Source organism: Citrus sinensis, chromosome 3 (assembly GCF_022201045.2).
Source record: "Citrus sinensis cultivar Valencia sweet orange chromosome 3, DVS_A1.0, whole genome shotgun sequence".
Classification (NCBI taxonomy): domain Eukaryota; kingdom Viridiplantae; phylum Streptophyta; class Magnoliopsida; order Sapindales; family Rutaceae; genus Citrus; species Citrus sinensis.
The window spans coordinates 2687306-2701145 of NC_068558.1; the positions used below are offsets into that span (position 1 = coordinate 2687306).

At 34.1% G+C, this 13840-nt stretch overlaps 3 protein-coding genes across 4 annotated transcripts; 2 read left to right on the plus strand and 1 right to left on the minus strand.

Annotated features, from left to right (window-relative positions):
• Positions 1 to 1695: 1695 nt before the first annotated feature.
• LOC102617192 (hypothetical protein) lies at positions 1696 to 3357 on the plus strand. The gene is made up of 3 exons (XM_006476624.4): positions 1696 to 1869; positions 2014 to 2102; positions 2930 to 3357. Exons 1-3 carry the CDS (start codon positions 1840 to 1842, stop codon positions 3075 to 3077), a joined length of 267 nt encoding a protein of 88 aa, XP_006476687.1. The 5' UTR covers positions 1696 to 1839; the 3' UTR covers positions 3078 to 3357.
• LOC102616882 (anaphase-promoting complex subunit 8) lies at positions 2968 to 7338 on the minus strand. Of its 2 annotated transcripts, XM_052436096.1 has the most exons (5): positions 7095 to 7338; positions 6352 to 6658; positions 4194 to 5444; positions 3976 to 4092; positions 2968 to 3943 (listed from the first exon to the last, which is right to left on the minus strand). In XM_052436096.1, exons 1-4 carry the CDS (start codon positions 7178 to 7180, stop codon positions 4003 to 4005), a joined length of 1734 nt encoding a protein of 577 aa, XP_052292056.1. In that variant the 5' UTR covers positions 7181 to 7338; the 3' UTR covers positions 2968 to 3943; positions 3976 to 4002. The 2 variants fall into 2 exon arrangements, with proteins under 2 accessions (XP_052292056.1, XP_006476686.2); XM_006476623.3 differs by having other exon boundaries at positions 2968 to 4092; positions 7095 to 7337.
• Positions 7339 to 9104: 1766 nt separating this feature from the next.
• On the plus strand, positions 9105 to 12592 carry LOC102616581 (E2F transcription factor-like E2FE). The gene is made up of 11 exons (XM_006476622.4): positions 9105 to 9629; positions 9716 to 9783; positions 9882 to 9934; positions 10023 to 10100; positions 10212 to 10265; positions 10342 to 10453; positions 10732 to 10799; positions 10887 to 10959; positions 11055 to 11116; positions 11258 to 11660; positions 12161 to 12592. The coding sequence occupies exons 1-11, from the start codon at positions 9532 to 9534 to the stop codon at positions 12247 to 12249; spliced, it is 1158 nt and encodes a 385-aa protein (XP_006476685.2). The 5' UTR covers positions 9105 to 9531; the 3' UTR covers positions 12250 to 12592.
• The last annotated feature ends 1248 nt before the right edge of the window (positions 12593 to 13840 follow it).

The following is a 13840-nucleotide window of genomic DNA, read 5'->3' on the forward strand; positions in this document are numbered from 1 at the left end:
AATAATATTTGATCTGTAGTTTATTTCATCAGTCTCTACTTTTAAATTAACTTCTTTTAATTTCCATAGTTATCTTTATTAAAAAAAAAAAAGAATTAATTTTTTTTCTTTTCTCTCTCATGCCTTCTCGGACTCAAATCTCTTCTTTCTAATCTCAAGCAACACCATTTTAACGCATTGGATGCTTAGAAACAATTGAAAAACTCATTAACAAAAAAAAAAGCCAGTTTAAATTCAGACTATCATTCTCTCGAGCCATTTATTATTTTATACTTCAGAATTCCTTTTATTCAGTTTCAAGTTGTCCCAATTATTAACTATGAAAAGCAAGGGTAAAAAACAAAACCAAATTCATGAAAATTATGTCATTACCGTTACCTGCAATGCTTCTAAGCAAGGCTTGGGATTCTTACTTACATCAACAGCTTTAATGGCTGTGCCGAATGACTTTGGACGTGGTGGCACAATGGTCTGTTCGGTTCCCTACGTTTGCCAAATCGCAAAAAGTTTGTGATATTGGTTTTTTTTTAAAATAAAAAATACTTAATTTACTTTCTTTCTTTCTTTTTTTTTATGTATACAAGTAAGGAGTTTTCACTCTATCTTTTAAAGTATCATTCTTCTAATGTTAGATTATATTATACATATCAATGGTACGTAGGCCTAAATTACTGAAAAATACCTTCATTTTTAAGGGTTTAGGTTGTTGGTGAAACATAGGCTAATGAAATAATTTTGGAGGTTAAACAGTCGAATAGATTGATTTGTTTATTTCTAAAATAAGTAGGGCGAATAAGAATCAAATTAGTAGACTCTACACCAACTTGGGAATACTTATCGAGTTATGACTCCCAAGACGGTTCGAGAATCATACTCTCCGTTCCTTAGATTAACTAAATTACCCCTACTTAAACCTTGTAATTCCATTTTAGCATTCCTTTAAGTATTTGGAAAAAAAAATCAGATTAGCAAGCACTTCACAAATCAATCTCATCGTCATTACTGCTTGTTAATATCATTGTTGAGAACCCATTGGTCATCGCCACTACTCACTTCCATTGCTGCTTGTTGACGTTGTTATTGCCGGTCGCCAATATTGCTCATCCTGATCGCTACTGTTGTTTCACTGTCAGTTGTTACTACTGCTGATGATGATTGTGATTATTATTGTTATTATTCTTCTTCTTTTGAAGCCGTCGTCGTTATTATTGTTATTGTTCACATTTCTGTCATTATTATTTTTATTAACAACAATTTTTTATAATAATTGTAATTATTATTATAGACAATACTAATAATAATTAAGGACATTTTAGTAATATGTTACTATTCATTCTGATTTTTAAAATAAAATAAACACATCAATGACAGTACAACTCATTTAAATTTTAATCCCTATAATTTAAATAAACATCTTATTATTATTTTTATATTTATTTTTCATTTCTCATAATAATCCATTGTAATTTTAGTCGATTCTAATAAATAACCGATGAATAAACACAGCGTCAGATGGTTGCAAATTGTTGCAAACGACGAACGCGGTATTGCAAGTTGCTGAAAGAGAAGGAATCCGGACGCCAACGTTTACCGAGCTACGTGTCGTTTACTGATTGGAGGACAGAGAGCGCAGCCAGACCGACCGCTTCCGTAAAGCGACCAATGAGTACCTAAAAAGAAATAAATAAATAAGAAAAAATGAAAGCCCTAACCCCTGGTCAAAAATCAAAATAAATACTTCGTCTCTCTTGCCATCTATCCCGCGTATTCCTTGGCGATAAACAGGAACCAGATCCTTCGGTTGACTTGCTCCGCTGCCAATTTCATATAGAGCATACAATGGCCGGGAACCGATGGATTAGGCCCGAGGTGCGTTCAAGTTCCAGCGTTTAATTTTTTGTCTAACGCCAATATTGCTTGGCTTGGTTTTGATGGGATTTGGTCAAATCCGTAATGCTATTTTTGAGTTCATATAGATCTCAACAAATTGATAAGTTTGAAATATACGTGTAGGTGTTTCCACTGTTCGCGGCTGTAGGCGTTGCTGTCGGGATCTGCGGAATGCAACTCGTCCGCAATATCTGCATCAACCCTGAAGTCAGGTCTCCCGCTAACTCTATCCAGAAAATTATTCATTTTTTATTTTAATAAAATTTGTACATGGCGATCTTAATTTCTAACTGGATATAATTAGCGGAAAAACTGATTGTTTAGACTAACGTGAATGGAGTGGATTTTGAGGTTAGAAATTTGGGTTGTCCTATAGTAGGCTTGATTTAATCTGTCCTATTAGATTATTGTAGGAGACAAATCAATGTTAGAGAAAGAAAAAATGCAGTTCTGGCTTTCGTGTCAAAGAAAAAAGTGGAAATAAATCTCTTTTTGAAATCTAGGAACAGTCTTTATTTCTTGAAGGTATCACCAATATCATAACAATATAAGAAAAAAATGAAACTTCAAATTTGTTTGAAAAACCGGTAAGCAAAAGCCGGCCTAAATGCTGTGTTTGATGGTACCATGGCATCTGTGCTTTTGGAAGAATGTTTATTTGAGTATTAAATTGGAAGAGGACTTTTGTTATTTTTTAAGCATGTGAAATTTTTGATTGCACGCTATGTGATTTAAGTGGTTCTGCAGTTGCTCCATGTCTATTTGTTGACAAAATGATTAAAATGTTGATGTAGAGCTCACCTAACTTCAGCGGACGAATTAGGCTTATTATAGGTTTTGATATTGAGCTCTACGGTGCTAGAGAAACACTTATTTAAGGAAGACGTGGCTTGGAGATTTCAGTGCTAGTTTTTATTTGTTGGAGCCTGTTGTCTTATTTGCTTCATATAGAGGGGAGAGGAGATTATATGCATTCTGGTACACAGATGTGATGACTTTTGCTTGACTTACAATCTTTCTTTTGGCCTTGTTGAATCAGGGTGACCAAGCAAAACAGAGCTGCAGGAGTTTTGGAGAATTATGCTGAGGGAGAAAAGTATTCTGAGCATTTCCTAAGAAAATATGTCCGCAACAAGACCCCGGAAATCATGCCGAAAATCAACAGCTTCTTCACCGACCCTCAGTGAAGATAGTTGCTTCCTTTGAGAATTTAATGGTGTTTTGTAGTGGTATGTGTGAACTTCAGGTCTCATATATCAAATGGAAATAAGATTTGGGTGGATATAAACACTTTGATTTGTGTTTGTCTGAAATGGATCAGTGTCTCCAAGACAACACAGTTAATTGATAGTGCTCTGTCTTTTATTACCTTTACCGTTGAATTCTACTCCTTTTCTGTAATATGTTATTTTTCTATTCTGGAGCAACAATATTTTTTTATCAAGATTGGATATATTATTAACTTGAGATGATGATCAAAGTTTTTAACTCTGGAGTGTTTGTAAAACTAACAAATGCCTCTACTGGTAGCAATAATGCTTCAATTTCCAACAGTGGACAGCCAAAATAGATCAACTAACAAACAGAATTGCTCAAGCTCTATAAGTAAAATAACTTATTGAAAGGACACTTTTATGAGTATGGTTTTATGGAGTTATAAGTCTCAGCTATAGCTGAAATGAATATAGAGAAGGAAAGTATTAAATTGATTAATAAAATTTAGCATAAAAGGTAAAACAGTTTTTCCAGGTTGTACAATTTGCGTCAACTCTTCCGTCTTCAGAAGTTAAGAACACTACAGTAAACAACACTGAAGGTAAACATTGACTGATACAATGAAATGTGATCATGCTACAAATTTACAACCTTTAAAGTTAATGCAACATATGCAGACTTGAATTCCTGCACTGGGAATATCCATCTTCCAAATAAACAAAGCATAATTTATATCAGAAAATACAATGGCTTCTTCGGTTAGACGACCAAGATATGCTTGACTCTCTAAATTCAATATATCTCAAGCTATTCAAAGTTGACAGTTCCCTCAAAACTGTAAATAACTCACAGCTGCCTCAGAAGGAATTTTAACTTCTCTAAGTAATAGCATAAAAATCATGGAGGAAAGTGTTCAACATCCATTGGAGGAAAACTAGATTGTGCCATTCTCATTCCTCGAAGCATAATCTTTGCAGTTTCTTTTTCCTACAATCATGCACAGAAGTTAAGAACTTAAAAATATGTATAAACCAGTTTTGACATTTTATTTTTCCTCTCTACAAATTTTTCAGATGGGTAAAACTCACCGGGCCAGTGTAATCCAGAAGACGAGTACAATACACCTCTGCCTCTTCAAATCTGCCATGCGCTCTGCAGTGGGTAGCAAGAAATATCAGAGCTTCAACCATGTTTGGTCCTTCCCTCTCTTCAGCTTCCATCCTCTCCAAATCCTTCTTGTAGTAGAATGCCGCTTCTTCATCACGTCCAAGTGCGTGATGCAGCTTTGCTAACTGGTTCAGGGCAATTGCTTCACTGTCATTACAGTTTGCTGCCCTTCTGTAACATTTTATTGCCTCCTCAAGCATGTGAAGCTGTTCAGTTTCATAACACTGAGCCATGGCGATCCACAATCGAGAATCATTCGGCTGCAAGAATACAGATTTTCGAAAATAATGAAGAGCATATAAAGGCATATGCATCATCTCATAAGCTTGTCCTAACCCATACCAGGCTCGATAGTCACGTGGATTTATATCTACGGCCCGTCTATAAGCATCAATGGCTGCTGGAGTATTTTTCATTTCAACATACTCGTGTCCCATTAGTGTCCAAGCAGACAAATAATTTTTGTCTAACTTGAGGGCCCTCCTAAAATACACAACAGACTTCTCATGCTGCCCCTTTAAACTGTAGTAGTTCCCAATGATGCAACAAGATTCAGGTCTGTATTTATCAGTCATAAATACCCTGTGGGCAAGGTAACTTAGGGCAGAAAAACACTCCTTCGCATAAAGCACATTGGAATACATATCCATGTCGTCCACTCGATAGGGGTCATTTCTTAAAAGCTCTTCAAATATTACTTCAACTTGTTCAAATTCCCTCAAACTGTACTGGGCTTTAGCAATTTGAGCCTGTATGTAATTGCTGAAGCTGAAAGTGCCTTGTAGATATTCATATTTCGTCAAGGATTCCTTATGCATCCTAAGTTCTTGATAAGCACTGGCAAGAAAGTAGTCCTTCATCCAATGGTTATTGAGATTAAGGCTGTTCAAGATGTCAATTGAAGTGCACAAGGACTTCAGCTCCGACCAGGCATTCCAATTCCAAGGGTAGCTATTTACAGACTCCACAAAAACTGTACGAGCAAGATTCTCATTGCCTTTATCTTTAAGCACAATACCATATAAGTACAAACCAAAGGGATCCACTGTCCCATTCTTCCAAGATGTGGATAACTCCCTCTCCAGCGATATTAGTTCACGGTTCACAGCATTACTCTTGCCTAATGGACCCTCGAGTTCTATCATTTCTTCTTCCTTCCGTTTTTCTCCAGCCTTCATTAAGCAACAAATAGGCAATAACATGAACATAAAACTCCCTAAATATAGCAAAACTTTTTGTATAATACTGAAAGTACCAATAAAAGGCACTAGCAAATGTACAAGTACTTGCCTAAGCAAAAAATGATGCATTATAAGATTACGAACTGCTCCTACAGACAGTTAAAGTCCTTTGAAAAGTAATATTACGTGTCCCTTTAAATCATATCCTCCCCGGGTCAAAGCTAAAATTCTTTTCTTGTTGAACAGTATCTTCCCAACTTTATTTAAGTTATCAATGCCGACATTGTCTTTGTGCATTTCAAGAACTTCACATTTACCAATGAATCATTAATTCGCACAACCTGGCGTGGGTTGTAACAGAAATTCCTAGTTTCTATGGAGAACTTGTTAAACTTGTTTTGATGACTGTTATCCACATGCCACATAAACAAAGGTGACTGTGATGGCCTATTTACAAAATCCAAATATTTACTGAAGGTGGGTTTCTGCATAAACTATTTTATCCTGATTGATTCAATTTCAATACATGATAAGTTTTATTTAAAACACAACAAACAGGACATCAATCATGGTACAGTAAGTATAAAAAGGAGCACCGAAGAAGCAGAAATAAAAGGACCCTAGCATCTAAGTTACATACATCCAAAACTCCCCCCCCCCCCCCCCAAAAAAAAAAAAAAAACTGAAATTCAGCTTCACTGGAATTAAAAAACCATTCAAAACAATGCTGAAGAGTACTAATTATACAACTTCAGGGAATGTAAATAGTAGGTAGAACTGAGCAAAAAATGCTGTGCAGATTCTAGAATTCAGGCAGAAAAGGTCAACATGGGGATTTCAGTATAAAGCCATGAAATGTGAACATAAAAAGCTAAAAGCTAAAAAGAATGATGCAAACCAGATAAAGTGCATAACAGCGCAAAAACACTGATCTCCTTCCAGTTTGATCACGGAGTACGTGAGCAGCCCTCCTGTACTCTCGGCAATCAAAGTATGACTTTGCCAAAAGGTAAAAGTCACTATCCTCTACCTCATCCTCTTCCATAACAGGAGTGGACACATAAGAGACACCAGCTACTGGTGTTGAAGTGATGTCATTTGTGCGGAACCTTCTTCGTATGCTTGAGCTTCCACGCTGGAATCTAGTGTTTGTAGGTGTATACTTTGCCGGGTCTTGTTCGATTCCCACCAACTGCTCTGCTGCCCTGTACATATAATGGCACACGAAAACTCGTTGGTATTAAAATAAAAAATAAAATTAAACTAGTAAATTTTCATTCAAAATCTTACATTTTGGTTGCTTATTCAAACAAAATCTATCTGGTCTTAAATGATCATGAATCAATCATTTAGCTAAAATGTTCTTCCCTTCAAAATTTAAGCCAACAATAAGGTCAAAATTTGATTTTACCCCCATTCTTGCTCAACATCCTCAGTGACCAATGGATCACCAAGGCTGCAGCTTTATCGTTTATTAAACATCACAGTCACGCTCGGAAAAGGAGAATCAAATAGATGAAGCTAATTGTTAATTACTGAAGATACAAAACCAATTTTAGTACTTAAAAACAAAAATTAAAGCATAAAAAAAAATTATTATAATAAGAAAATGAAGTAACTGGGGGTCTAGGGTTTTAGTACCATTTGGCGGCAGAGTAAAGGCATCGATTACTGAGTTGACGAATCGCATAGCGGAGTTCATTTCTACAACTTTCTTTCGAACTCATCGATCTGTTTCTTATTTTCTTCTAAGAATTAATGCTATTTGATCATTAACTACCGCTAATTTGTTAGCCAGTTCAGTCTTCTTGTTCCGCGGTTCCGCGCCCAGGTTTTTGAATTTAGCCGATTACTTTTGATTTTGGTGGATTTAGGTCATGCCAAATGGTCAATCAATAATACTGATTAAAAATAAATAAATAATAGTTATTTTTCCCCTGCATTTTTTATTTTAATAATATTATTAGAGACTTTTATTTTTATTTTTACACATTTCATTTAAAAGATACGAGGGTGGGAAGCTCAATATATTTTCAGCCTCTTACCTCTTCCAAATTTAAATTCAGGTGATTGGTTAAAAGAACGTTGTTTGAAAACTATTTAAATAAATTCATGATGATACAATAATATTATAATTACATAATTATAATATATAATTTATATCTCAAACAATACCTCACTCATTATTTATAGACATGTGTAGATGATATTTTTTTTGAAAAAAAAAATAATATTTTTACTATAACGTGTGAAGAACCACACTTATTTATTTAAATTCTTCATAATGTTTTTTATGTGTTCTTAAAAAAAGTTTTTTATGTAAAAGCATGCGCTCCTTAAAAAAGTCATTCACTATGATGTATATAATGATTGATTCAACTGGTGAATTTTATTACAAAGAGATTTGGGGTTTGATTCTTATTCACATAAGTGATAATTACATCTTTAATTTTTTAAAAATGAAATTTATGGCTCAAGCTCAAATCTATTTTCTCATGTAGTTCGCATACCTTAACTTCATCTAACTCTACACACGAATACAAATTAATTTGTTTTTTTAAAAGATTGGTGTCAAAGAAAATTGATCCTAGCTTCAAATGCAATGTAATGGCCAAAACAACTAAACCATGGCAGTAGTAATAAAATAATAATAATAATAATAACAACAACAACAACTAACTTATTCTTATATTTTATCTAAAGACTTTTAATTTTTATAGTTTAAATAAATAATTTGTTTTAATTCTCATACTCTATTTTAATTAATGTAAAATGAACCTACATAAATGCAATAGAGCATAAATGTTTACTTCCGAAACTTAAATGTTTGGATGATGTACCGTCATAGGAGGACTCGCCTATGTGGCACAAGGCCACTGCTTTTGTCTTTTCTGTGTAAAATTTCATGAAGCCCTTTCACTTATTCTTATTTGAACTTTGCTTTACAAATATTAAGTTCATTTCTTCCAAATCTGTGAATCCTTCAACGGCCGATCAACGGCAAATCGGCTCCTCCAGTGACTGTGGTTGGTCAGAAAAGACAGAGGGAATTGTGGAGAGCAAAACTCAAGTGGTGGCGTCACCGGAAACTGGAGAAACAGCGGCGAATTGAAGCGGGGATTCAGTGACTTTTCACTGCTTCGATCGGCAGCTTTCCGAATGCTTTACGGCGACAAAGATGGCATGGAGATGACCGGCGTCGCACGAGCTTCCGATCGGTACCAACCTTGGCCGATGGAGTTGCCGGAAACGGAAACAAAATTCGGGTTGGGTTGACCCGGTTATTTTTGTGATAAGGATGGCGTGGAGATGACCGGCGTCGTACAATCTTCCGATCGGTACCAACCTTGGCCGGTGGCGTGGAAGGAAATGGAAACGAAATTCGGGTCGGGTTCGTTGGTATTTGTGATAAAGAGAGGGGTGTTGTGATAAATGTGTAATATAGAAGAAAAATGTATAAATAACAAATAGTATAAGGTGTTAATTATAATGTTTATATGGATGCAATAAAAATTAATTTAATATTTATGAGGTAAAATTTAAATAAAAATGAATGAAAGGGGTTTAATGAAATTTTACAACACTGCTGGGACAAAAGACAAAACCAGTGTTACGGGTACTACGGTGGTACCGTAGCTGGATCCGTCATATGATTGGATTCCCCAATTGTGAACTGCGCGCCACCTGTTTCATAAACCACATTGTAATTGTACTTTTACGCCCAATCCCAAACAATCTCCAAATCTTAGGATTAATCATTTCTGAATTCTTCCGTTACAAAACAAAATTACGAACAAGTACCCTTAATCGCTGCGCCCACGCGAGGATAAACACGTGATTTCTCAACCCAAAACAAGCGCGTCCAGATCTCAATTCAAATTCCCGCTAATCCATCAGAAGCTCCCATTTCAAAACTTTCAGGGAAAAAAAAAAAAAAAAAAAAACCTCCTTCAGATCCCTCCTACTCCAAATTTTACACCCCGCCATTAGTCAACATTCTTAACGGTCCCTCCATTCTCCATCCTCCAGTTCTCTCTATAAAGTTACATACAGTTCGCTCAAATCCTTCACCGAAACGATGCCGCAGTCTTCCTCTTCAACCAAAGTTCAAGATCCTTCTTCAAGGCACTATGCCTACAGCCGCAAACAAAAATCCCTCGGCCTCCTCTGCTCCAAGTACTCTTTCAATTCCTCTTTATTACTATTTCCGTTTGTCTTTTTAAGTTTCTTGATATTTATATTTATTATTTTGTCATTTGCAGTTTCCTGAGCTTGTACAACCGAGATGGTGTTGAATCGATCGGCCTTGACGATGCCGCTTCGAAATTAGGTTTTTATCTCATTCTTAGTTTTAAATATTTATCTGCTAGTTTAATAATTTTATGTGATTATTGAGGTTTTGATTCGTTCGATGAATTGTATTTGTAGGCGTCGAAAGGCGGCGAATCTATGATATCGTCAATGTCTTGGAAAGTGTTGGAGTGAGTTTTTTGATCTTTAATCTTTTTCATTTTTTATATTCTTCAGTTCTTTTGTGTAATTTTTTTAACTTTTAATTTGTTAATTTAGGTTCTTACAAGAAGGGCGAAAAATAAGTATACGTGGAAGGGGTTCAAGGCAATCCCCGGCGCTCTGCAGGAGCTCAAGGTACTTTTAAGGTTTTAAATTGATTTGTTTCTTTTTTTAAAAAATTGTGTAATTGGAATTTTATAGTGAAAATTAATTCTGATGTTGTTTGGTTTGATGAAATGATGATAGGAAGCAGGCCTGAGGGACGCTTTCACTACACTTGATGGCGGCAATAGCGCAAAAGTAGGTCAAAATAGGTTTACAATGTTCTTTTTTATTTTTTGGGTAAAAGTGAAATTCATTCATTTATTTGTCTTAGGGTTCAGACGATGAGGATGATGATGAAGACGACGATAGTTCTTCTAATCCCAATCCTGGAAGCCAAAGTGATAGTTTAAACCCGAGATCTGCTCATAAATCTTCAAAAAATGGTAATTATATAAAGATATAATACTTGTTATTGTTTTATTTGACCAGCTTATGCTTTGATTAGAAGCATTAGTGTGTACAATTTATGTGCCATATTATTGGCACTTGAAGTGTGCCTTTATTTGTTATTTGTTATTGTGTTAAATGAGTTTCCTAATGCATTGGGTCAATATGCTATGGTGATCTTTTAGTTTTGAACAATAACAGAAAATTGGAGTTCCGACATTTCATCATTACGTTATGGTCACACTTACAGCTTATATGTATGTTTCCTTTACAGACAGTAGAAGAGAAAAGTCTCTTGGACTTCTTACACAGAATTTTGTCAGGCTTTTTGTCTGCTCTAATGTGAGTGAAATCTTGAGATTGGTTATTCTTTTAAAATTGTCATTTACTTGTTATGCAAGTGTTACTTTGTATCGTGTTTCTTTGTAGGTGGGTATGATCACCCTAGATGAAGTAGCCAAGTTATTGCTTGGGGATGCCCACAATACTTCTGTAATGAGAAGTAAGTGAATTCTCAACTTGCTGTTCTATTTGAAGTCTCTGTAAATAGGAGTTAAAAAGCTCTTGTGACTGATGTTCTCTTAACTATATCTGCAGCAAAAGTAAGACGGTTGTATGACATTGCTAATGTCTTGTCCTCCATGAACCTCATTGAGAAGGTAAATGAAATATCATCCCAAAGGCTATAAATGATATAAGCTCAAAATTAAGTTTTAATATTTATTTAGAATCTAGCTGAACTTAATTACATATGGTCATGATTATATAGTCCTCTGATATTTTGATCTTTTACCTTGCAGACCCATACTGCAGACACCAGGAAGCCAGCATTCAGGTGGTTAGGGGTAAACAGGTTGGAGATTGGATTAGCTGATTCTTTGAATCTTGATGAATCACGGAAGAGGACATTTGGAACTGATGTTACAAACATCAGTTTCAAAAGGAAAAGAATGGATACTTCAATTAATGGGGATATAAGCCAAAGTATTAAAATGGAAAAACAAATGAAAGTTGACGATTTGGTAAGGGTAGTTGATGGAAGTAATTCAGAAAATTATGTGAATCAGGGCCCAAGGAGTTACCAATTTGGTCCTTTTGCTCCTGAAAGTGTGCCCGAAGTCAATACCTCGAAGAATAATGTGAAAGGGGCACATGATTGGGAAAGTCTTACTTCAAAGTATCGTCCTCAATATCACAATCAAGGTATAATTTAAATATCTAATTCATCAATATTCTATGATTGCTAACTGTTTTGACTATGGCATTAATATTTAACATGGCCCTGTCATTGTAGTTGAATCAAGTTTGTCCCATAAATTTCATCAGCAAGATCAGAAATAGAAAATCTATATTTGGTCAGCCTTTTGAATCATTTCTTTACTCACATCTTATTGTTTAAAGAGCTCACCGAATGAATACTGTTCGTTTCCATAAAACAGCATACTTATAAGCAGTGACAAGTTTGGCAATTTCATGAATAAGCTTATGTATCTAATTTTTTTTTTTTTAAATAACCATGCTCAAAATAATTATGTTGGCCGGTTAAGATTTTGCTTCTGAGACCATGTTCATGTCCAAAATGGGGAAGTTTACTTGTTGTCTGTCAGCTGACTGTCCATCCATATTGTACTCCACACACACACACACACACACATAAACAGATGATACTGACCTTTTGTTGGTTCTGTGAATAAATATTTCAGCTCTCCGAGACCTTTTTTCTCATTACATGGAAGCCTGGCAATCATGGTATACTGAAGTTGCCGGGAAGACAATACGACAAATTTCCTGATCCTTCAATTCAGTGACTTTCCTAATGAACTCCAAATAATTTCATCATAGGCAGTGCAACGAGATATCATTATTTCTCAAAGAAGAGATGGAAACGCAGTGGAAGCACGCTCTCTTTGCTCCTACTTGGAATGACCATCCTCTGGATTTATGTAATGCCAGCCAACTCCTGTACACACTTATCCGGTGTGTTAATTCATTGGATTGTTTCTGTCTTGCTAACTGTTATGTACTTGTATCTTGTTCTTTCTACTGATTTCCAAGCAGACACTGAATGCGCAATATCGTGCCACATTTTTTTTTTCCTTAATTTATAACAAGTGTGACCAGGGTCAATAATGACTTATAGTACTTTGCCATATAGGTACAAGTACAAAGCCTTTCTGTTCTTTTTCTTTTTTAATAAAAAGTGGGTATTATATTTTAGAGATTAAAATTAAGAGATAATACTATAAGCTAGCAGCACAAGGTCAGGTTTAAATATAATATATAGAATAATGTTCAAGATTTAAGCTTAAGTTAGAGAGTATTTAACCACAAGAATATCTAACCACAGATAATTAGAAATATAAATTTTTAAGAACTGAAAAGAGATTAAATGGCTTCATGGGTTCATAGATTGATTCTGATGAAATGTAGAGGAATTTTAACGGCGCTGGCCTAGTCTATCAATCTCAACTATTACACGCGAAAATCCTTGTGCAATTAAAACAATGACAAAACTACAACACAAGAATATCATAACAAAACAATAGATAAACACTCAAAAATGTGTATGTGTACATGTATATGTATACACACATACACACATATATATATATACGGGCCTCCGCCCTAAGTTATAGAATCTCGATGCACCAATTGATATATCATTTGTTTAATTATATTATTGATGATGCAAAGGTACAAAAAGAATCAAATGATGATAGTGTATGTAATATTTAATTTATTTAAATTATTTGTCCATTAAACTCGAATTTATTTAGGGTGCATTTGGCAGCATAAAATACCCTAAATTGCATTGCATTAAAACAGTATTCTTATACTAACACATTTGGCCGTAATTTTTTAATTCTATTGCGTTGCATTAAAAAAATAGCTAATATAATTAAAGGCGCATAAAATTAACCTATGGAAAGTAGGTTTAAGTTGTATTGCGTTGAAACACGGTTCATATTTTAAGTACAACCATTTAACTTTTATTATTCATAAAGTATAATAAATTTAATTTTGTTAAACATTATTTTATATATAATAAATTTATATCAATTTAAGTTTTATATCATTAAATATTAATTTAATTTACATAATAATATAAATTATTAGTTAGCCTAACTATTTAATAAATAAATGATAATAAATTATTTTACTTTCATTACATAAACTCACTTTAATTATTTTCCTTAAATATGTAAAATGTATTTTAATTTTATTTATAATTTATTATTTACTAAAATAAAAAAAATTTATAACCTAATATTAAATGTTAATATAATATAATTATATTTTATATTTTATAATTTTAAATTATACTCTATTATTATAACTAATATATAGAAATAAATTATATTATAATATTATATTATAATTTA

Bases quoted from the DNA above. Each gene is read 5' to 3' on its own strand.
- LOC102616581 (XM_006476622.4), top strand. From the start codon at position 9,532: ATGCCGCAGTCTTCCTCTTCAACCAAAGTTCAAGATCCTTCTTCAAGG. The intron at 10,101-10,211 runs GTACTTTTAAGG...AAATGATGATAG, and splicing joins GCGCTCTGCAGGAGCTCAAG to GAAGCAGGCCTGAGGGACGC. The intron at 10,454-10,731 runs GTAATTATATAA...TTTCCTTTACAG, and splicing joins TCATAAATCTTCAAAAAATG to ACAGTAGAAGAGAAAAGTCT.
- LOC102616882 (XM_052436096.1), bottom strand. From the start codon at position 7,180: ATGAGTTCGAAAGAAAGTTGTAGAAATGAACTCCGCTATGCGATTCGT. The intron at 6,659-7,094 runs GTACTAAAACCC...TTATATGTACAG, and splicing joins CTTTACTCTGCCGCCAAATG to GGCAGCAGAGCAGTTGGTGG. The intron at 5,445-6,351 runs GTTTGCATCATT...TGCTTAATGAAG, and splicing joins GCTGTTATGCACTTTATCTG to GCTGGAGAAAAACGGAAGGA.
- LOC102617192 (XM_006476624.4), top strand. From the start codon at position 1,840: ATGGCCGGGAACCGATGGATTAGGCCCGAG. The intron at 1,870-2,013 runs GTGCGTTCAAGT...ATATACGTGTAG, and splicing joins ACCGATGGATTAGGCCCGAG to GTGTTTCCACTGTTCGCGGC. The intron at 2,103-2,929 runs GTCTCCCGCTAA...TTGTTGAATCAG, and splicing joins TGCATCAACCCTGAAGTCAG to GGTGACCAAGCAAAACAGAG.